Source organism: Ambystoma mexicanum, chromosome 6q (genome assembly GCF_040938575.1).
Source record: "Ambystoma mexicanum isolate Mex_15411 chromosome 6q, UKY_AmexF1_1, whole genome shotgun sequence".
Taxonomy (NCBI): domain Eukaryota; kingdom Metazoa; phylum Chordata; class Amphibia; order Caudata; family Ambystomatidae; genus Ambystoma; species Ambystoma mexicanum.
In genome coordinates this window covers 1,175,113,212-1,175,137,792 of record NC_090937.1, presented here as the reverse complement: position 1 = coordinate 1,175,137,792, position 24,581 = coordinate 1,175,113,212, and the positions used below count along the sequence as shown (strand labels likewise).

Below are 24,581 nucleotides of genomic sequence, written 5' to 3'. Positions count from 1 at the left end.
TTTCTCATGGCTTCCCCATTCGAGCCATTATATGTCCTCTAAGGCTACTGTCTTGGAAACTGTCTATTTGGATGCCATTTCCTCATCCTGGAGAATAAGCAATTTGCGGTCCCTGTCCTGTATTTACAGTAAAGGGTGACTCTTAGAGTGCTCTCCTTGCTCCTTCCGAAGTTCATATCAGAGTTTCATCTGTCTCAGACAATCTGTCTGCCAGCCTTTTATCCACCTCCTCATCCTAAGGGGGAAGAAAGGCTGCATATGCTCAACCCCAAGAGGGCTCCCCAAGAGGGCTCTGTGAGGAGTCAAAAATGAGAGGTGAGAGGACAACACAAGGTTGTCATGTTTTTATCATAGTTATTTATTAACAGAAAAGGGGTTGGAAAATGCCTCTCTGACCCTATGCTAAAGATAAGTTTCCCTGCCTATAAACCAAAACTAAGGATCTGTCTGTGTCAGGATGTCAATAACTGAAAAACCGGCTTTGTGTCCAAAACATCCTATCGTGACACTCACACTAGTATAAACAAATGACAATATGTAAGGAAAATATCTTCAACTGGCCAAAAAGTGTTCACAACTGAAATAAGTATAATTTCAACAAAAATGTTCCCCAGCACGGAAAACCTTGGTTCCAGAGGGTGGATCCCTTTTCATGGATTCTGGTGTCTTGTTTGAATTCACAAGATTTCTGTTTAGTCAGTCAAGTCTTTAACAGTCTTTCTCTAATGTTACTTTCTCCCCAGTCTGGATAGCAAAGTCTTTCTTTAACATCCAACTTTCCAGGGTTCAATAAATAAATGCCAATCAAAGTCTTTCTTTAACATCCAACTTTCCAGGATTCAATAAATAAATGCCAATCTTTCCTTTAACATTTCTTGGGGCTTGCAAATTGTCTGGTTTACTCCCCTGCCAGGTTCCTTTATGCAATGCCAACTGCCTGGTGTGCTCTCCTGCCAGCACTCATTCTGCAGCGCCAATTGCTTGGTGTAATCGCCTGCCAGGACGTATATATATATATATATATATATATATATCAGTTGCTTGCTATCGTGCTTGTCGGAATTTCTCATATATTCCACTTGTCTAGTGTCTTTGGTTTACCAAGACTTTTCATATGCTGATGTCTTTGCTTTACCAGGACTTCTTATAGGCTTTCTCTGTATCATCAATATTGTAGGTATGGTTCTCGGGTTGAGATATATACTCTTGGTAGGATTTCTTTAAGTTTGGCCCCACTTTTACATTTCAGATATATATTCACAGTTCATTGGGGTTTGCTTTTTAGCTTTTTGGTATTCAAACAAGCCTTTCATCGTATTCACATGGCTATAATGTTCAAAGTGCTGTTGGCGCGGTCGCTGGAACACCATGAGGTCTCCACTGGCTTTGGGCAGGCTCACAGGCTTTCTTTCTCCAGCATGTCCGGTCGGGTTCGCACTCCTGCAGCGTTCTGCTTTCACTCGCTTTTCAATCTGGAGGCTTAGACATTCTTCCGGCCTCCCTCGCCACTCCTCGATTGTCCCTCTTCTTCCCTTCAGAATCCAGAATGGAGAATTCCAGCTTCTTGACTCCCCGAGCGCCCAGGAACTTTCTCGCGGCTCCCAGCGACTTCAGTCTCTGACTCTGCCTTTCTCCTGTGGCAGCCTCTTTAGCTCTGCCACACCGGTACGTGATCTTCACGTTCGTGAGCTCTTGAACGGGAGCCAACAACTTCTCCTGCACTGCCTCTCTGAATAGTGCACTAGCCATGTTTAAATGTCCCACACACAGGTGCTTTGGAAAAACAACTAGACTGCACATTGTGGTTCAAGTTCTTGTTACACTATTCAATCTCCTGCCTCCTCCTCGTCTCAGTACTTGGGAAATTCTGGGTGTTAAAGTTCATAGATGTTGTTATGGAATTTGATTAGTTCTTTTTACTGGTTTTACCTAAAGGAACTTTAAAAGAAAAAGGTGTTATGTTTGAGCAGTGTGAGTTGGTTTCATGGTTGTGTGGTTGGCCAAAACAATATGAAGAAGAGGGTTCACTTCTCCTACCAGTGGGAACATGTATCTGACAGTATGTCATGAGAGTCTGGGGCATCAGAGATTCTTCCTCATGGAAAAGGGTCTTGGGAATTAGGGGGTCTTCCTCATGGGAAAGAGGGAGCTACTGTTTCTCGTTCAGTAAAGTCATGGCATCGCCCTGGTAGCTGTCTCCTCCCATGTGATTCTCCCTCATAAAGCCGCCCCAAGGGTCCGGATTAGGTAGTGGCTGCCGTCCCCTGGCCACATGGGAGGAAATCACTGCTGGGAAATCCGTGATGACTCTACTGGATTTATCACAGCTGAGTTTCTACATCACCAGGACATGACGTGACAATTTAGGCTGGAAGACCAGCTGTACATTGGATATACATGCCCGAAAATGGGTAAAGGAATAATGAAGCAAACCATCTCAAGATGGATAGTGCTTTGTGTGTCTGAGTGCTACACGAGAGCGAGTGAGGAAGTCCCTGAATGCTTCAGGGCACATTTCACTAGAGGTGTGGCAGCTACCTCTGCTCTCCAAAGAGGGGTACATGTAAAGGATATCTGTCAGGCAGCCGCGTGATCCTCCGTACGCACGTTTGCAAAGCATCACTGCCTGGACGCAGAATCCACAAATGAGTCTCGTTTCGGCACGGCTGTCCTCCAACAAGTGGTGACATAATCACCATGGAGTTCGCGCCTTCCCTCCTTTGTAATGGTCTTGCTGCTATGGGAGTCTATCTAAGATGAGGAATCCGTGGAAGAACAAATTACTTTTGCCTAGTAATGTTCTTTCTACTGGATGTTGCTCCCACAGATTCCTTATCACCCTCCCAGCCTACACCATGGTTAAGGAGTTCAATACTACGATTATACAAAGACTCTCCTTTAACGCACAGTTAATTTTGTTTCTAATTACTAACACAGCTGTGCAATGGAAAATGACATGCGCTATTTGTACACGTATCAACGTCACATCCACTCACAAAGAGGACGGCTTGACGGCCATCGAAGCCAGTCCGCACAATGCCCTCTGCTGGTGAAACATTTCCGAGAGATGCAAAGCAGAAGAATAAATATCTAAGAGGAGAAATCAATCTGTGGCAGGAACATCCAGTAAAAATAACATTACCACAGGAAAGTAATTTGTTCTTCTCTGGCCCATTTGAACTGCTTATGGATCTGTTGCTTGCTTAGGCTCTCTCCTTTATATTTAACTTTAGAATCTCTGATTTTGTCTCATTTGTGGTGATCCCTGACACTTTCTTTTCGAGCTCCTCAACAAGTGAAGGAATAGATGTAATGGAATCGGAAAGTCACACATCATCTGTAAACAGGGAGATTTTATGCTGGGGTGTGCCTGTCATGATTCCTTTCAATGCCACATTTCCTCTTATTTTTTCTGCCAATTGTTTCATGGTTAAAGCAAAAAGCAGAGGGGAGGGCTGGCACATTTCCTTCGTCCCCTGGTATTGCAAATCACTTCTGAAGCTCTGCCATTAACCAATACTCGCCCAGGATGCCTTATAGTTTGCTAAAATAACATAATGCATTAGGACCAAAATTACATTTCTTCAATATGTCTTCAAGGAATCCCTAATCTGCTCTATCAAATGCCTTTTTAGCATCTAGTGTAACTAGAATTTAGGGAGGGGACTGAGGATCTCTAGGCCTTTGCTATCAGTTGCTGTATCTTTCTAATATTGTCCAAAATGCTCCCTTGGGCTATAAAATATGACTGATCTGGATACACCAGGGAAAGCTAATTCTGATCCAATCTGTCAGCTAGTATCTGGGTAAATAACTTGATATCTAAATTGAGAAGTGCAATCAGTCTATATGACTGACACAATTTTACATCTTTACCCTGTTTGTGGATCAAAACAATTCTGTCTCCCCTCAGATTCTGGGATATCAATGCCTGATCTAATTGCAATGAAAAGATCTGTTAGGTGTTTTATAATCAGATGTGCCATTCCCTTATGAATGGAGCCATGAAGCATTATGGGCATGCGCATTTGTTCTTCAATTTCTTTTTTTTAATGAACTCTTTATTGGATTTTCAGGGTTTTGAAACATAGCACAAACAACAATTACTAACAAATGTAATGTAATGTATCACAATAACACTATGTCCAAGTTCTATTCCTTTGCCCTCTCCCCATCCAGCATTTAAAGGAGTCAGTTTACCTTTACGCTTCTTCACGTATGGCCAACACTTTCCCCTTCCCCTTCCCTGTCCCTTTGTCCCTAGCATATTCTTAAGGACTGCCCACGTTGCCCCCAGCAGTTACAGGTGATGTCATATTTACACTGGCAGCCTCTACTCTTGTATACTAGTTAGTCCCATCTTTTAATAGCATACATACCTTTTCGCCATCTAGTCGGTTTTGCGGGTCTGATTCATCCATTGCTCTGCTATAGTCCTTTTGGCCACAGTAAAAGCCATATTTAGGAAAGGTCTGGGTATCTGGGAACATCTGTATTCACCCGCATGCCTAGTACTATCACTTTCAGTCCAATTGCCCCTGTCATCTTCTATTGGATTTTCTCCCAGAGCCATTGTATTTTGGTGCAGGCCCTGACCATGTGGAAGAAGGTTGCCTTTTCTTTTACAGACTTAGGACAGATGTCGCTCCCTGCCCACCCCTCCCTATTTTGTTGAGTTTCTCCCTGGAGCAATAGGTTCTATGTAAGTAGTTGAATTAGATGAATTTCTGCCTAGCCGCAGTAGTGACTTCGCTTGGGTATTGTAAGGCGTCCCTCCAGTCATCATTATAACACTCTCCTAGGTGTCTTTCCTATTTTAGTTTCAAATCCCCCAAATGCCTGGTCGAGTGGAAACTTAGTGCCTAATATAGGGCCAAATCTGTTCGATTTAGTTTCTCCATCCAACTTATTCCTCTCTAGGGGAGGCTTGTGGGAGTGGAGTGTTCTCCACTAGATGTGATCTCAGTACATGTCTCAATTGTAAATATTTGTAATGACCCTTTCCTCGAAGGCTGTACTAATTCATTAGTTCTTTGAAAGGATTTGAATTTTGAAGCATGTGCTACATCTACCACCTCTCTGATTTCTTTGCTTCTCCACCCCTCAGGCCATGTTAGGTCCTGGATTCCTTTGATCACCTAATTCCCCCAGAGCTGTGACATTAACTTTCTCCAGCACTGCATATTTCATAGACTCGCATGCTTTTTGAATATCCCCTGTTGTCAGGCTGGGAATGCTCTGTAACATTAAAACAGTTTGTCTTTAAATGTTTAAACTGCTTGTCACTTTAGTGCTCTATCAGAGTCATTCTTGGGCATATTGCCAACAGCCACCCCTGGAGGCTATTTTCAGATTTGTTACCGCATGTTAAGTTATGGTAGTCCTAGAAAAATCTCAATGCAATCCTTTGACGATTTTGTCTACATTTCTTCATTTTTCTCTTCAAGGTCTTCACTGTTTGGTGCCGGATCGTTTCCCTCGTTGGCTAGTGTGGAAATCCAGCCCATTTCGTCACCTCTGGGGGTTGCTGTCCTGCTTCCTAGCATTGAGGCCTTCGAGAATCAGTTGACTGAGACACCATGACAGACATTCGGAAGAAAAGCCTTAACATGCCTGTCCAGCTATGGCACCTCCTGAAGCCCTTTTGCAAAATGGGGTTGAGTCTGACTTTGACATTCAGGAAGGAGTTTTTTTCAGGTGATGACAATGGCGATGTACTCACATCTCCTAACAAGCCGCCCCTATGGGCACCTTTGGCAACCACAGGGCTTCCTGTTAAGAATGTTCCTGTTCATCTGGAGCCATCTCCCAGTGTAGGTTCCAAGCCTTAATAGTAAATTCCTGCTCAGTCGGAGACCCCTTCATGGCCTGTACAAGACCTTACTCCTTCTGGCTAACTTGCTGTCTCTGCGGATATCTTGTCCAACCTGCAGACGCTCTTCTCAGAGCTACAACAACGTTTTTCTGCTCCCCCTCTACCTCCTCCCCAGGACCTCATGTTTTTCCTGTGAAAGAAGAGTTGGCTGCCCCTCCCTAGACTGGTGCCTCCTCCGCCAGTCAACCTCACTGATACGACTCAATGATTCTCCTTCCCCTGGCTGTCCTCACACTTACTCGACTTATGAGTTTGAGTACCTGATGGTAGTGAAAGGCGAGCCTGCAGATCTGCCTCCCAGAGAATTCCCCCCTGATGAAATTGGCTCTTTTCATGTACTCATGTCCCAGGCAGGAACATTTTTTGATCATCTTCTGGTGGAACAGAAAATTGAAGGTTTCCTTTATCAAAGGCGTGAATCTACCAGAAAGTCTGTAGTGGCCATCCCACTCCTTGAAGATAGTTGGGAAAATGGTCTTCTGGTGATGAGGAATCCATTCATTGCATTACCCAAGAAAGATTGCTTTGAGAAGAAGTACAAGGATCAGAATCCTCACCAAAATGTCTCTGTATCCAGTGTAAGTGCGTCATTGACACTGATGCTACCACTCTCAAAGCGGCCAACTCTATGGTGATTCTCTCCCACTATGACCGAGAGCTCTGGTATAAGGTGGGCCCTATGCTGGACTTTCTACCTGATGACAAGCTGGGAGGAGGAGCTCACTCTACTAGTTGAAGGCAAAGCAGCATCAGATCATGTCATTTCCATTGCAGTTGTCCTCGTGGACATGGGTTTCAGCCAAAAGGGCAACAGAGCGATGCTACGCAGTCAGGGTTTGGGCCGGCTGTCTTGCTCCTCCCTAGTTGTTCTATTGATGCCTCTAGTTCTTCCCCCTTATGTCTACTTCGAGGAAGTTATGGTGTCTCTGTCAACTGTCTAAGGAGGAGATTGGCTAAGAAATTGTGAAGTTGCTCTGCTGTGCTGTCTCACTGTGTTTTATACCGATCTTTATTGAATGTGACAAAGACCTCTGCTACCTCGCATGGCTCTCATGCCATGTGTCAATTATTACCATTTGTTATTTCACTAATAAACCTGCCCCTTCCTCCTTTTTCTCAGCTATGCATGCAATTTCCCACTGTTATCACTGCATTCATAAATTCGCACCCATTGTGACACATCCCGTTCAGGCCATCTCTAGAGCCGTATCCTGGCTTTTTAAAGTTCCCTTAGGAGTTCTTCAGACTGATTTGACTGCCATTATTCTTCTTATCGTTTGACCTCGGTGTCTCCTTCGTGTTTTCTCTCTCTCTTTTGCGGCTATACATCCTATGGATTTACTCCTTAGCATGCTCTTGTAGTCCTCCCAGAGTGTTTGTTTGGAGTTCACTGAGTCCCTAGTTCTCTGACTCTTTTATTAGGTTGGTCACCACCCTATCATCTAATAGATGGATAGTGTGTAATCTCCACATTCCCCAGTGAACGGGACGTTACATTTTGTTGAGAATGTCATTCACGAGTAGTCCGAGATTTCCCTAGTGATGTATTCTAGTCCCATGAATTTGTTGGAGTCGGTATGTGGATGAAGCATGTTATTTATTCTCGATATAGACGAGTGGGCCGCTGATAATTGGAGTATTTGCGGCAGTCCGGGCACGCTACCCTCTAAGTGTCGACCAGCCTCATAGCATTGAGGAACGCTCTCAACATAGACCTCTTGCTATCTTCTCAATTATTCCACTTCCATTTCTTGAGCCCTAGTTTGACACAACTGCATTGAAGTCTCCCGCATTCACTAACAAACCTCTTGGGGCCTCCAGTATTAACTTTTTTGTTTCTTCTAGCCTCTCTTTTAGTAATGTGGATGGGGCTTGGGAGACTCTTGCTATCTGGAGGGTGAGCAACCTCAATACTAGGATTGCCACTCAACCGTGATCCACTCGTGAACCCTGCTTGGCCCACATATTTGTACGGGGCTCTCCGCAGGTGGGAACACGATTTTCCAACCAGGTGCATTTCGTGAAGTCGGCTTATATCCGGTTTCTGACGCCTCATGAAGTGGAAGACGACACTCCTTTTTATCTTATCATTCAACCCGTTGATGTTCCCGGACAGGCACTTCATTACATTTTTATTCACCAGAGGATTTTCCTTCCCAACTCACTGCCGGCCTAAAATTCAGAGCTTGGTCTTGACAGTTGACTGTCCTACCCTGCATAAAAAAAACGTGAACAGCAACCAAAGGAACTATTCCTCATTCCCCATCACCCTCCCTACTCCTTTCTCCCACCCCATACCTCCCCTAACTGTGAAGTATATGTCATCCTCCTCAAACCCGCTAGTGTACTAATGAATTTACCCCCGGTTGAAGCCCCCTTTGATTTGATATGATATGATATGATAGTTTATTTATATAGCGCCTATACACAATGTGTTTCATAGCGCTTCAAGGCAAGGGAGGGAACAAGGGAAAATACAATGACATTCTTACAGGCCATGAACAGTAAGGATGTGAAATTAACTATTGTTCACGGCCTGACGACATTTCAGGTAGTGCAAGAGCTAAGACATAGATAAGGAAGGGAGGGGGAGAGTGGGAAGGAAATGGAAACGGACAGGCGACTACCGTACTAGGCCTGACAACATTTCTGGTAGAGCTGGAGAAAAACAAGAGGTGAGGGAGAGGGGTGCAGAAAGGTAAGGGAGGAACAAAACAAGCGACTATCATACTAGGCCTGACGACATTTCAGATAGTGCTGCAGGGGGGGTGGGGAGGAAACAACCAGTAAGGGGGTTGGGGGAGGAGACAGACGAGGTTGCTATCATACTAGGTCCAGGGACAATTCTGATAGTGTAAGGGCATAGAAGAAAGTAAGGGGAGGAGATGGGAAAAGGGAGAAGGGAAAGGAGGAGAGAACAGAAGGTTTGCAGTCAAGAGTGGAGAAGCAAGAGGGGAGAGTGAATACAATTGCAGAAGTCAGTAGTAACACATAATGTTGCAAGCCAGGATACAAGATGAAGATGGGAACAGCATGATTCAGGGCCACCATGAGTACAAGATGCAAAGGAAGTCCAACATGAGAGTTGAGAAAGGGTGACGCACCGTGAATGAATGAAGTCCATAAAAGTCAAATCCAGCATTGGCCCCAAGACGGTGATGGTGAAACCAGAATGTATCAGGACAGACTCCTGCAGAAGTAGGCTTGTGGGGGGTGAGGGTGAAGCAGGGTAGAAGAATCAAGAAAAACAGGCAACACCTGTGTGCAAGAATGGTGGGGGCACAAGGGAACATCAGGGGTGACCAGAGGGGGTGGTGATGGCCTGTGGGGACAGAGGGAGTAACACATGTTGGTGCATGCTTACCTGCTGTCTGAGCAGGGGGGTCTGGCCCTGGTTCCTCCTGGTCCAAACAGGAATTGCCCTTTTCTTCATCTGCCCTTCGCTTAGGATGCCTGGGCGAGAGACGCCCTTGATCTAATACTTAAGCGCAGGAAGGAAGAGACAGGGCTAAGAAGGTGGGTGGTGCTTAGGCCAGGTGACCTAGATCCACTTGCACCTGCTCCCCATCTGCAAAGGAAAAGGTCCACTGCACCTGCCCCCACTTGTTTGCTTCAGAATTTACCCTCCCTATGTTGCGACATTGCACCTTTGAATTTTATTTTACTCTTACTTGCCCTTTCCTCAGTGCATGTTCATCTATCTAAGGGGTCGCTACACCCCCATGTCTATTGCTATCTGTTCCTCCTTTCCCTCCGGATGTGTACTATGTCTAGGGTCTTGTTTAGCCCATGCCCCACTACCCACCAGTCTCAAGGCCGGGATAGGTATATACCACCCTAGCATCCAGTCTTAGGGCCTCATTACGAGTCTGGTGCCTGGCTTATTGGAATAACCGGGGGATTATGACCCCAGCGTTCCGGGAAGTCAGGCGGTGGAAAAATGTAAATCCCTATTCCAATTTGAGTCCAATAGGACTCAATGGGGATGATGGAAGCCCCCGCACCGTTAATAATGGTGCCGGTGCTTCTGTGAAAGTCAGCAAGCGGGGGGCCGCCAGATTCAGCTTGGCGGGTGGGACAGCAGCCACTCGCAGAATAGTAGTGTGCCGGTCCGGTTGCCGGTAGGCTTACTGGCACTGTTGTTACCGGACCGGCACACTTGTAATGAGGCCCTTAGTGTCTTAATACTCATTTTCATTTTTTGTGCCCTCTTTCCACTGGGGGAAGGGGTAATTCCTCTCCCTATGTCCAGAAATACCATCCTCCAGGGCAGCTGATTAGTTGTTTGGTTCCTGTGATACCAGAAAAAACCTTCTCGCATTCTTCTTCTGTACCTTTGTCTGTTGATTGGTGTGGTCCGATTTCCAGTTCCTCTTTCTCAATGCAAGAGTTCATGTCCAATATGTTGATTATTCCATCTTTGTCTTTGAGCACCCCATAGTCGTTAGAGGGACTTGAGAACGTTTCTCTGTGACCCCACTCACTTCTTTCCTTGACCTAGTCCAGGCATCTATCCAAGCCTTTTTTTGGTACTTTTTGGTTGTTTTGCCCTCCTGCAGTGACGTGGACGCTTCTACTTTCCAGCCAGTCCCAGACTTCCTGTGGTTCTTGGAATAGCCAGGAGCAGTCCTTCAAAGTCGCACTTCGTTTTGCTGGCAAGATCAGCATGTATTTACTATTGTTGCGTTGTTACCGTTTGAACTCCTTACTTGCTGCACTTGGAGAGTGTAGTCAGGGAAAATCGCAATGGAAGAAATTCCTTATTTGATGGTGCCAACCACTCTGGCAGCTTGAAGTATCATATCCCAGTCTCTTTAATTAAAGAGTATTGCCACAATTGGTGTGGGTGGGGTGCCGGGAGGGGGTGCGTTTCTCTGTGTTCTCTCTATTGAGAAAAATGTCATTTGGCCCTTGGCGAAAACTGTCTCTTGGACCAATTTTTCCAGGAATAAGTCCGTCGCCTGGCCTTCGGTTCTTTCCGGCAGTCTTATGGTCCTGATATTTGATCTTCTGGCCCTGCCCTTTGTATCTTGTAACGCTCACCTGATTCCCACGGAGGCGCTGATCTTGGCAGGAAGGTGTCTGTGACTCAAAAGGTGATGTGCAGAACCCGATGGGCTTCTGGGGTCGAACCTCTTCGCACTGTGTGTCGAACTCGTAGGGTGAGGTTTCTGCAGGTGAAAGAATATGGGGGTTAATGGTCTGGGTTGTTCAATGTCCCTCTTCCTCTCTCTCCCTCTCCGTAGAGCCCCCAGGTCAACGTGCTCACCTTAGATAGGTGAATGCTGGGCTCTCCATCTGCGTCTGGTGCAGGGTGCTGTTGCCAGTTCCTTCACTGGTGAAACATAGGCCTCTTGGACTCAGAAGACTGTTACCGTTGTTAACTGCACGAGCGGTGAGTTTCCAGACACCTTTTTAGTCTTTATAGTCTTTAGGTGCAAGGCACGTTAACATTGAACAGGACTTCGTATAATGCTTTTCTCCCTTTTGTCTTGCAGGACTCTTGAGGAAGATGGAGTGAAGCGCCTGGAAATGCGTGAGCAAATGCAAGCGCTCTAACTGTCTTTTCCTTGCAGCGTAGTTCGTGCTGAAGAGCAGGCGTTCTATTGCGAAGAGCGCGATGGGCGTAAGTAAATACCTGTCTAATGTCTCTTCTTTTGTCTTTCAGAAGTTGGTTTGCAGCGCCGGAGTCCGCGGAATGTCCGTAAGTAGATACAATGCTTTTATCTCCGCAGGCGGCGATGCAGTGTGAAGAAATCCAGAATTCACGGAGTGCCGGTAAGTAGTGACAATGCTTTTGTCTTCGCAGGCGGAGGTGCAGCGTGCCGAAAATGACCACAGCCGATGGATCAGGTGAGTAGCACTGCGAGATAAGGCTGCCTTGCTAACCTGCTGTTTCTTGTCTCTGCAGGTGCTGCTGTCGACTGGATGCAGGAATGGTGAGTATGCTTCTTGCAGATTCAGGATGCAGGAATGGTGAGTATGACTCTTGCAGATTCGGGATCGTAAGAAGAAAGGCTGGAACAGACTCGGTGAGCGTTCTGCTGCAGATGCAGAATAACGCGAAGCACGTTTCGTCTATCGGGTGTGGTTTAAATAGCCTTGGAGTGATGAGGCATCTTCCTCCACGGCCCCGCCTAGGTAATAAAAGAGTTCCAGTTCCAGAAGCTTTCCCGTGCTGAATCCAGGGAGTGGAGCTTGCCCCACCCAGGTAAGAAAGTAGTCCCTGTTCACAGAGGACTTCTAAGAGGCTGGTAAGTAAGCAGCATGGTCTGCTGCAGGTCCACCCAAGCATCTGCACACATATTATGAGCCCGGTGCTTCTAGTGCCGGGACCGATGAGGAAGATGGAGTGAAGCGCCTGGAAATGCGTGAGCAAATGCAAGCGCTCTAACTGTCTTTTCCTTGCAGCGTAGTTCGTGCTGAAGAGCAGGCGTTCTATTGCGAAGAGCGCGATGGGCGTAAGTAAATACCTGTCTAATGTCTCTTCTTTTGTCTTTCAGAAGTTGGTTTGCAGCGCCGGAGTCCGCGGAATGTCCGTAAGTAGATACAATGCTTTTATCTCCGCAGGCGGCGATGCAGTGTGAAGAAATCCAGAATTCACGGAGTGCCGGTAAGTAGTGACAATGCTTTTGTCTTCGTAGGCGGAGGTGCAGCGTGCCGAAAATGACCGCAGCCGATGGATCAGGTGAGTAGCACTGTGAGATAAGGCTGCCTTGCTAACCTGCTGTTTCTTGTCTCTGCAGGTGCTGCTGTCGACTGGATGCAGGAATGGTGAGTATGCTTCTTGCAGATTCAGGATGCAGGAATGGTGAGTATGACTCTTGCAGGTTCGGGATCGTAAGAAGAAAGGCTGGAACAGACTCGGTGAGCGTTCTGCTGCAGATGCAGAATAACGCGAAGCACGTTTCGTCTATCAGGTGTGGTTTAAATAGCCTTGGAGTGATGAGGCGTCTTCCTCCACGGCCCCGCCTAGGTAAGAAAAGAGTTCCAGTTCCAGAAGCTTTCCCGTGCTGAATCCAGGGAGTGGAGCTTGCCCCACCCAGGTAAGAAAGTAGTCCCTGTTCACAGAGGACTTCTAAGAGGCTGGTAAGTAAGCAGCATGGTCTGCTGCAGGTAAGTCCACCCAAGCATCTGCACACATATTATGAGCCCGGTGCTTCCAGTGCCGGGACCGATGATTCTGATGAGCCTGGTGCCACCGGCGCCAGGACATGGTCCAAAAGGTCCCCGTGGGGGCCGGCTGGTGCCTAGGATTAGGGTTAGGGGCCTGCTTCCAAGGACGTTGGGCTGGTCCTGGCTCCTTGGAAGCAGTGATCATGACAGTACCCCCCCTCAAGGCCCCCTCCTAAGCGTGTCTTCTCCGGGGGTTTTGGCTTGTTGGGGTGATTCAGATGGAATCTCTTGACCAGACGAGGTGCGTGGACATATTCAGAGGGTTCCCAAGACCTTTCCTGGGGGCTGTATCCTTTCCAATCAACCAGATAATATAACTTAGATTTGGAGATCTTGGAGTCTAGAATGTTCTTTACTTCGAATTCGAGTTCTCCGTCTACCAAAACAGGTTCTGGGAGTTCAGCCAATCGGGTTTCTGGTTGTACTGGTTTTAATAAGGAGACATGGAATACTGGATGTATTTTCATATGCGCAGGTAATTCCAATTTGACCGCCACCGGATTAACTATGGTAGAGATGGGGTAAGGTCCAAGATATCTCGGGTTGAAGGTGCGGGGTCCTTTTAGAGGCAGGTGCTTAGTGGATAACCAGACCTGATCTCCTACTGCGTAGTAAGGGGCCTCTTTACGGTGTCGATCTGCTCCCTTTTTGACTTGAGCTTTAGCTCTTGCAGATGGGCAGTGGCTTCTTTAAAAGCACGGGTAATCTCAGAGTGCAAATGATCCACAGCAGGTGTTTCGAATTCTTGGGGAGGATCCAGATTAGAGGTTCTAGGATGATGTCCGTATAATAGGAAGAAGGGAGTCTTCCCGGTTCCAGAATGAGTCGAATTGTTGTAAGCGTATTCTGCAATCCAAAGAATATCCTTCCAAGGGTTTTCAGTTTGTTGGAGCATGCAACGCAGATATTGCTCCAGAGTCTGATTTGTCCTCTCGGTTTGTCCGTCAGTTTGGGGATGGTGACTGGTTGAAAGTCTTACATCAATTTGGGCTAGACGACAGCAACTTCGCCAAAAGTGGGAGATGAATTGACTTCCCCTATCGGAGATTAAAACTGAGGGAAAACCGTGTAACCGAACGATGTTTTCTAAGAATTCTCGAGCCAATACCGAAGCCGAAGGTAGGCCCTTCAGGGGAATGAAGTGAGCCATCTTGGAGAATAGATCCACGATTACTAAAATGGTATTATACCCTGAGCATGGAGGTAAGTCCGTGATGAAATCCATGGACAGGGTATGCCATGGACAGGGAGGAATATCCAGAGGGTGTAACAGGCCGGCTGGTTTCTCCTTCTGGCTTTTATTCTGGGCACACACACCGCAGGAGATTACAAAGTCTCTAATATCCTTCTTCCATGATGGCCACCAGAAATGTCTCTTGATCTTTTCCATGGTTTTGGTAATGCCAGGATGACCCTCCATTAGAGAGTCGTGATAACAGGAAATTACTTGTTTTTGTATTTTCTCACAGGGCAAGTACAATCGCCCTTGGAAATATGGTAGGTCTTGATCCACTGAGAATTCTTTTCCCTTTAATTGCCAGTCCTGCAAATCGGCCGGAGTTAGGAGTGACTTGACTGTAGTCTTGATGTCTTCAAAGGATTGAGCGTTGACCAACCCCAAAAGCCTTTGTTCTGGGATTATGGGTATTGGTTCTGGATTGGTCAAATGTTCATCAACTCCCATCCGAGAGAGGGCATCTGCTTTTCCGTTTTTACTGCCGGGTCGATAAGTAATTATAAAGTCAAACTCAGCCAGAAACAGAGCCCAACGAAGCTGTCTGGAAGACTGAGCTTTGGCCGTCTTCAGATATTGTAGATTGCGGTGATCAGTCATTACGGTGACTGTGTGTCTGGCTCCCAAAAGATAATGCTGCCAGGCTTTAATGGCCGATCTGATAGCTAAAAGTTCCTTGTCTGTAATTGAATAGTTGATCTCGGAAGCCGAGAATTTGCGGGACCAAAAGGCTACTGGATGTAATTGGTGTGTGACCAGATCTCTTTGTGATAACACTGCCCCCATAGCAAGACTAGAAGCATCCGTTTCCACGATGTAGGGGAGTTCTGGGCGAGGATGTTTTAGAACAGGAGCAGAAATGAATTTAGCTTTTAAGTCCTGAAAAGCTTGTTCTGCTTCTGTAGACCATTCAAAACGTTTGTTCTTCTTTAACAGAGGGGTGATGGGCTGGACTATCCGAGAGAATTCAGGAATGAATCTGCGGTAAAAGTTAGCGAAGCCTAACATGCTTTGAACTCCTTTTACCGAGGTTGGTGATGGCCACTTGATGATTGCATCGACCTTCTTTGAATCCATATGAACCCCATTAGGTGACAATATGAATCCCAAGAACTTAACTTCAGTTACGTTGAAAACGCATTTTTCAAGCTTGGCAAAAAGGTTATGTTGACGCAGTCTCTCGAGAACCTTTTTAACGTGTTTCTGATGTTCCTCTTCAGATGATGAATAGACTAGGATGTCATCAATGTAGACAACAACACACACATCTATGAGTTCTCTAAGGACATCGTTCATAAAATACTGGAAAGCGGCAGGAGCGTTACAAAGTCCAAAGGGCATCATAGCCCATACTTGGTGCGAAAGGCCGTCTTCCACTCATCGCCTTCTTTTATTCGTACCAAGTGGTAGGCTCCTCTGAGATCCAACTTTGTATATATGCATGCTTCTTTGACTTGGTCCAGGAGTTCAGGGATCAAAGGTAACGGGTATCTGTTTTTAACAGTGATTTGATTCAGGGCGCGGTAATCTATACAAGTTCTAAGGTCTCCTTCCTTTTTCGGAACGAAGAACAAAGCCGAGGAAGCTGGAGATTTAGAAGGACGGATAAACCCGTTAGCTAGGTATTGGTCCAGATATTGCCTGAGGTGAAGATTCTCTGGCTCGGTGAGGGCATAAATCCTACTGCAAGGAGGAGTTGTTCCGGGTATCAGGTCTATTTGACAGTCGTAAGACCTATGAGGAGGCAGGGTGTTAGCTTGATCCTTCCGAAAGACATCTTGGAATTCTTGGTAGTCGGGAGGCAATGTGGGAACCTCTGAAGAGATCGCCGCCACTGAAACCTCAGGCCGAGGATAACAAGTGGTAAAACATTCTGGAAACTGAATCGTCTTTGCTCGCCAGTTGATCTGAGGATTGTGCTTCTCTAACCAAGGGATTCCCAGAATGATCTGGAACTGAGGGGCCTTGATCACATCGCACACGATTTTCTCCCGGTGTCCATCTTGGCTCACTAGCGTCACTTCTTGGGTGGCGTGCGTTACTGGTCCGGAGGCTATCTCCGTGCCATCCACTGTAGTAATGACGTCTTTTACTGCCTTAGGAACAAGGGGTAGATTCATCCTTGATGCCATTTCACGGTCCACATAATTGCTGATTGCTCCGCTGTCGATGTAAGCTTCAATTGCATGCAAACGATCCGGACGTGCAGGATTAATGAGGACCATGGGCACCACGAAATGCGAGGTCACGGGACAGATCTTAACGCTCGGCAAGAGGACCTCTACACTTGCCGGGCTAGGTCGTTTCCCTGCTCGGAACTTGAGGTACTGGAATCTGCGGCTCCTACAGCATTCTTAGCTGGTTTCACTGGACAGTCTCGAAGAAAGTGCCCCGAGTTCCCGCAATAGAGGCATAATTGCAGCTGTCTTCTTCTTTCCCGCTCCTTTTGGGTTAAAGGACCTTTCATCCCCCCTATTTGCATGGGTTCCACAGTGCCAGCTCCCTTAGTAGAAGTCTGTGGTTTAGAAAACACTCGGGTATCAAATTTAGAAAGATCAAACTTCCTGTTCTGTAATCTGTGGTCCAATTGGACGACTAAGTCAATATAGTCCGAGCATTCTTGTGGAGGGTTCACAACTTGAGCTAACACATCCTTGAGCTCTCCATGCAGGCCTCTGTAGAAAAGCGTTATTCTCTTATGCTCGGGCCATTGAGTTTCCACTATGAGTCTGTTGAATGAGGCTATATAGGTCAAGAGGTCTTGATTACCCTGTCGTAATGAAAGAAGTTCATTGTCCAAGGCCTGCCCTTGTGCATGTCTTGCAAACAGTTTCTCCATGCTGGACTGGAAGGCCTGGAAATCATGTAAAACCGGATCATCCTGGGTGACTAAAGGGATCGACCAATCTGCGGCGCTGCCACTGAGATAAGAAAGCACGAAAGCCACTTTGGTCTGGTCTTTTGGGAATGCAGCTGGCCGACATAAGAAATGTAAGCGGCACTGGTTGAGGAACACTGCAAATTTCTTTGGGTCACCAGAAAAACGTTCGGGCGGAGCCAAGGGCACATTACCAGGTAGATTGATTTGCACTGGATTTACAGATGATGCAGAAGGATAGCTTCCTCCTGGAGCGGGCAGGGGTGTCTGTCCTGCCTGCGTTTGTAGCAATTGCCTAGCGAGGTCCTCTGTTCGCTCCTTGGAAATGATTAGTTCTCTTCTTAGAGAGCTTGTTTCCTGACGAGCTGCATGTACTTCTGCTCTTAATTCCCCGAGCAACTGGGCTAAGTGATCAGTGTCTGAGGTTTCCATTGCGCCTGGGTAGGAGTTTTGCGGTGGGCTTCGCGTTCTGTAACACTCACCTGATTCCCACGGAGGCGCTGATCTTGGCAGGAAGGTGTCTGTGACTCGAAAGGTGATGTGCAGAACCCGATGGGCTTCTGGGGTCGAACCTCTTCGCACTGTGTGTCGAACTCGTAGGGTGAGGTTTCTGCAGGTGAAAGAATATGGGGGTTAATGGTCTGGGTTGTTCAATGTCCCTCTTCCTCTCTCTCCCTCTCCTTAGAGCCCCCAGGTCAATGTGCTCACCTTAGATAGGTGAATGCTGGGCTCTCCATCTGCGTCTGGTGCAGGGCGCTGTTGCCAGTTCCTTCACTGGTGAAACATAGGCCTCTTGGACTCAGAAGACTGGTTAACTGCACGAGCGGTGAGTTTCCAGACACCTTTTTAGTCTTTATAGTCTTTAGGTGCAAGGCACGTTAACATTGAACAGGACTTTGTATAATGCTTTTCTCCCTTTTGTCTTGCAGGACTCTTGAGGAAGATGGAGTGAAGCGCCTGGAAATGCGTGAGTAAATGCAAGCGCTCTAACTGTCTTTTCCTTGCAGCGTAGTTCGTGCTGAAGAGCAGGCGTTCTATTGCGAAGAGCGCGATGGGCGTAAGTAAATACCTGTCTAATGTCTCTTCTTTTGTCTTTCAGAAGTTGGTTTGCAGCGCCGGAGTCCGCGGAATGTCCGTAAGTAGATACAATGCTTTTATCTCCGCAGGCGGCGATGCAGTGTGAAGAAATCCAGAATTCACGGAGTGCCGGTAAGTAGTGACAATGCTTTTGTCTTCGCAGGCGGAGGTGCAGCGTGCCGAAAATGACCGCAGCCGATGGATCAGGTGAGTAGCACTGCGAGATAAGGCTGCCTTGCTAACCTGCTGTTTCTTGTCTCTGCAGGTGCTGCTGTCGACTGGATGCAGGAATGGTGAGTATGCTTCTTGCAGATTCAGGATGCAGGAATGGTGAGTATGACTCTTGCAGATTCTGGATCGTAAGAAGAAAGGCTGGAGCAGACTCGGTGAGCGTTCTGCTGCAGATGCAGAATAACGCGAAGCACGTTTCGTCTATCGGGTGTGGTTTAAATAGCCTTGGAGTGATGAGGCGTCTTCCTCCACGGCCCCGCCTAGGTAAGAAAAGAGTTCCAGTTCCAGAAGCTTTCCCGTGCTGAATCCAGGGAGTGGAGCTTGCCCCACCCAGGTAAGAAAGTAGTCCCTGTTCACAGAGGACTTCTAAGAGGCTGGTAAGTAAGCAGCATGGTCTGCTGCAGGTAAGTCCACCCAAGCATCTGCACACATATTATGAGCCCGGCGCTTCCAGTGCCGGGACCGATGATTCTGATGAGCCTGGTGCCACCGGCGCCAGGACATGGTCCAAAAGGTCCCCGTGGGGACCGGCTGGTGCCTAGGATTAGGGTTAGGGGCCTGCTTCCAAGGACGTTGGGCTGGTCCTGGCTCCTTGGAAGCAGTGATCATGACATATCTTCCACTCTATCTTCCACGTGTTGTGTTTTTCTCAGAAGGTCTTTTATGTGGGACTGCAGGGATCTGACTGTATGTTGAGCTGTTCAATGCATCTTCTGCCTCCCCTAACCTTGCTGATACAGAGCTTTTAGGACCATTGCTATTAAGGGTTTGCTGGTTAATACTTGAGCAGCCTGATCCACGGTACAGTGAGGTGCGCTTATATTTTCTTGTGCTGCTTTTCTATCCAGCATTGCTGTTTTTTTATTTGTTAATTTGACTTTGGCCCACTGTAGCAGGCTTTTCCGTCCCCATTTCTCCAACTAGTTTTCACCTGGGCTTGTCAGTGAATATCTTGCTCCCAACTTGTTTTGGTGAGGGACAGACCCAGAGGTTGTGCTATTTTGTCTCTGAGCATCCTCTCCCATGCATTTTGTTATCGTGAGGACTCAGTCAATTTTGCAAGGTTGCCTTTAGTCTAGTGGTGTGTTGCACACTTCTCCACCCACTCCACTTATTGATCCTTCGGGTAACACCACCCTTTTTCTCACCAGGGTCACCCCTCAACTGGCTTATATCTTGATTAGGCTAGCACCTTTGGGGGGTGCAGGTTCTTATTTCAGTGTCCCTGTGGGGAGTGTGGGGTACTTCAACATGTAGCTGCTGCCAGCGCCTTCTCCCTCGGATCCCCCCTTCTTATCTTGCCATTACCTCCCAGAGAGGGGCTGTGGAGTTCCTTTGTGGTTCCTGGAGTAGGCCTTTTTCTTCCCTTGCTCCTCTTTCCGCTGTGGTGCCAGGCCTCTTCCACCTTTCCTTCGGTACACACCGAGGAAGACTTGGCACACTTTTGCCCTTCTTCCATGCAGGCCCTCCTCCACTTGCTGGTTATGGCGTATTTTGTCGGTGTATGATGCTCAGCTCAATGCGCCCCCCCCTTTCCGGGCTACCTATTAGTTTTCCATCACTCGGGTACCCTAGGGGAAGGATCGGGATGCGCGCTCAGTGCCAATGCAGCTTCCTGGTTTCCCCGACCGGGAGCAGTGTTTATGGCCCCATTAAACTTTGTTGTTGTGCTGTCATGGTGGACTCCCTCTTATGCTCTTCCCGTCCGAGGGATGGGCTCCACCGGGGGCAGCAGCAACAGGCATATCCAGCAGCACCAGCTCTCCTCTGCTTCTGTTGGTACTGACTCAAGCCCCTGTGGAGTTCCAGTCTTCGCACTCTCACAGCAGTATTAACTACAACATTCTCATGTAGTCTTCTACTTGCCTGTGCACATCCAGTAAAGGAGTTAACAGCATTCCCATTGAGGTACCCTTGCTGTTGTGCCTTACTGGGGTTTTCCATTTTTGTACCTACAGATCAACAATGTGTGTGTCACATGCCATTTCAGTGCACACCATGTAGTATTCAGTCTGTCCCTCAAGCCTATTCCAGTAAAGTAACAGCCCCAACACTTCCAGCTTTGCACCGCACTATCATCTGACTACAGCAGACCAAGATTGCTGGGCCCTGGGTGGTTCTTGACATTTGCCAGGCAGCAACATGGGTTTTTTGGCAAATATTTGCTAAACACTACTGTCTAAACTCCTTGTCATGCCAAGATGCCTGTTTTGGTTGTGGGGTACTTTAAAGTTTTTTTATTTCGATAACAGTTCTTGCTCTTCTCCCTCCTCCAGGTTCTGTACTGCTTTGGGAGTCTAGAATGATGAATTGGTATGTCTCGGGAGGATAGCTCAGGGGCAATGTGCTCGCTTTGGAAACAAGACGACACAGAGCACCACAGGTTCGATCCCCGGTCTGCACTTAGAAACCTCTGGGTATTAAGCGTGTTATAAATAACCTATTATATCAAAGCAGTCCATTAGAAGAACAAATCACTTACCTTCATTAATGTTATATTTGATGGATTAGTCCGTCCTCCCACGGGTTCCATTTTCACCCTCCCTACCTGCCTCCCATATAGTACCATCACACTCTAGGTTCCCTAAGCTTCTGAGCATGGGTGTAAAAAGTAAATTTGATATTGTATACCACTGCTAGTCTCTAAATATAGTACCTGCGGCATCACTTCCGGAGCCATGGAAGTTGATGACACCAAGCAGAGCTGATGCAGAGCAGCATTGCACCCCCTGTTGGCTGTAGAGTCTGAGATTCGCTTACACTAGGGAATATAGAAAGATGAGGAAACTGTGGGAGAAAGGACTAATTAATTCTTCAGGAAAAAAACTCACTGAAGTTAAAGGATTTGCTATTTAATTGCTTCATTCCTTATACTAAAAATTCTTTATTCACATTTGTTGTGTTGTTTCTACACAGACATCGTCCAGATACTTACATCAACAGTTATTGAATGCCACAGAGCAGGATTAAAGAACTCCGCCTTCAGTTTTGCAGCAATGTTAATGAGGCCAGAATACCGCAATAAAATAGATCTAAAATACAAAAAAAAGATAGAGGCGATGGTCAGGTAAGCAACACATTGTGCATGCCTTTCTGTAATGTTAAGGTGTAACAGTTGTTTTTTAGGTATTCATAAACCGCATGAAAAGTGTTCCAAATGTTGTTGAAAAAGAGACAACAATCTCAGAATGTTACATGAAGATACATTTTGATCTAAAAGGGTTATCATAACCATTGTGGGAATGGTTTCTTTTTCCACTGACCGCATCGGTTTGCCTGCAAAATGCTCCCACATCACTAGCGATGACGAGAGGACACCCCAAAGGCACCAAAATGGTCTGTCCTTAGGCCATCAGAACATGCTCAGAAGTTCCCCAGGCTTTTTCTTTGTTCAGGTTCCCATCTGAGAATGGCTTTGGCCATGTTTAAAATGCATGTGGATTTTCTAGGCACATTTTGTGAGACCTAAGCCTGGTAAAACAGAAGACTAGGTAGTAAGCCGAGCCACGTAGTCTCTCTCCTTTTGGTCTCAATCGGGGTAAGAAATTCCAAGATACTTTGAGAAACACAAATTGTGAAGTTATAGACAGTTCTCTATTAGATATAATGAACACGAATGAAGTTGTAGTGATTTATCACTAATGACATTGTTCGTAGTTTTATGATGACCATTTTATATCCAAAGGTGAATTTTTTGAAAGAAGGAGGTCACTAATAACTAATTAGTGAGGAAGCAAATATATCACAGCATCCAAAATTGTTGACTTAGTTTGCCAATGCATTTCGGAGAAAATCTCCTTCATCAGGGCGAGTCAAATGCTACATTGAGACAATTCAACAAAAATACACACATAAACATGTAATTTGCGAATGCGGATATCAATAGTGCAAAAATAAGCATAACAAAACAAAAACATCCCAATCGCCAATAGTTGTGGTTGCAGTCAAATGAGGATAGCAAAAAAAAGAAGAATAGAAAGCCAAATTAGCAAATTGAAAGAAATATGTGAAAAGAGTAGGGTCTTAAAGTGAAAGTAAAGAGAGAGTTACCTGAATGTTGTGTGACATGTCAAAAAACAGGAAGAATCCTATGTATAGTAAGGAAGCTGAATAATCCACCTTATCAGGCGTTTTGGTGCGCCATGGCAACATCTGTGGAGCAGAGATGCACAGATCAGAATGTGTTTGAGCGCTGCGTGTTAGCTGAAATGTAGGACTACTCAAAGTTATGTACCGAAGGTTAGCAGAAGCAATGGTCTGCAGACTGCCTCCTGCCGAGGCCGGGTGCGTGTGTGGAGCCGAGGGCTTCCGTGTAGGGCTGTTGCTAAGCAACGGAACTATTTTAAACCTCGCCGTGCGGCGCAGTGAAGGGATTCCGCTGTGCTGTATACGTGGCAGGAGCAAGATGGCTCCCATTGTTGGTGCGTTGCTAAGCAACGGTGTTCAAAGGCTATCGGGAGCCACGGCACTCGTTGCTTGCCCGCGTTGAGGTAATGGGTGATAAAATATATGTTTGTTTCAAGTCCACAGACGAGAAAGTGCCTGTGATGAGGTGTGTGTAATAAAATGTAAAGAACAAGAAATAAAGATGATGTAATAAGCACGAAATATGAACAAATTGACATTGAAAACATATCATGTAAACGAAAAAATGACTCTTCGCAGTCAGCTCCCTTTAAGATCGTTCATCAAAGTATAAACAGACTAATTGTTTCTTACCTTTTTTGAAAAGAAATTTTTCCAACATGATTTAAACATTTGTGGTGCCCACTCGTTTTCCGCTTTGCTCTGTAATCCCTAACTAAGCCTGGTAAGGCAGAGAAGTTAAATTAAAATTACTATACCACAGCATGCACCAACATTGATGTCATGCAAAGATGGTCGAACCCTCAAACATATAAGAGAATGGTAAACCGTCCTTTCATCAATAGTAGTTTTTTCGATAGAATTTTTGCTGAATATATTCAATTGATAAAACTCTATATATGGGGTGGTGGGTAGGCGGTTACAAGGGGTGCAATGGATTGGGGTGGCATTAATATTAATAGGCGACGGGGGGAGTTCCCCTTTTTTTTTTACGTTCGATGAGGTTTTTCGGTGGATTGTTTTCAGGAAAAAATCCATTGAAAATACTACTGTCGATGAACGGACATAGAACCAAGAGAATAATATAAATGCTTCTAATGCATATATTCTTCCACAGATTCTCCTCTGCTGAAATGCAACCTTCACACAGTCTACTTCATGAACTTTGCAAACATCTACGAAGTGTCACTGTGTGAGACAGAGAATGGCAACATCATGGTTCCTGGGTGCTGTTTCGTGTTTGAAGTGATGCCTTTCATACTTCTGCGATGAGCTGCCAACATGGTCTTCCTCTGTTCTTTTTTTCTGCTGCCATAAGCAGGAATGTGTTTGTCACATGTGCAAATGCGAATCAACATTTTACGTCACTTCCATCCGTATGGAGTGCCATCTCTCATTGTCATTGAAGGTTTCACCCTCCACATGTCTTTTCTGCCTTGGGAAAGGCCATAACATGAAGGAGTGTGAATCCTGTCAGAGGTTGCATCCTAAAGTGGTAAAAGGGCATACGTCAAGGCTCTCGTAATATCTATCAAAATGATTCTATAGACCCCCAAGAAATCCCATGCCAAGACACCACCATCATAACCCTGGCATTCGTAGTGAGACCAAAAACAGAAATAACAAATTCCTTGTCATCTAGAGAAAACAAATACTGTGGATCTCCACACCACCTGGAGTTAGAAGAAAATGCACCACAATTGTTAGTTCATTCCAAACCCTTGTTCTCTATATGTCCTCTACAGCAGAGGAATGGGAAATATTCTGTCAGGGTATATTCGGAGTGCTAGAGAAAGCTCCTGTGGCCACTCCGGTCCCTGCTGCTCCCCTTATGGATAGCTCTGGTCTTTATATACCCCCGGCTCACACGTCAAAGAACTTGGCCGTTAGAATTCATTTTACCCACAGGGTGCTGTAACCTTTGAAAGAGTTTCTAGTGGCCATTCTGAAGACTTCCATCACCAACTTATAGCTGTGGTATCGAGGGTAGTAGAACATGTGGGTTTGGTAGTTCCTTCTGGGGA

At 46.2% G+C, this 24,581-nt stretch overlaps 1 protein-coding gene across 1 annotated transcript in view; it reads left to right on the top strand.

Annotated features, from left to right (window-relative positions):
- Positions 1-24,581, top strand: part of WDR19 (WD repeat domain 19) — a 2,828,275-nt gene that overhangs the window by 2,607,187 nt on the left and 196,507 nt on the right. The window contains exon 33 of the mRNA XM_069631788.1: positions 21,388-21,538. Coding sequence (XP_069487889.1) covers positions 21,388-21,538 — 151 coding nt within the window. The remainder of the gene's footprint in view (positions 1-21,387; positions 21,539-24,581) is intronic.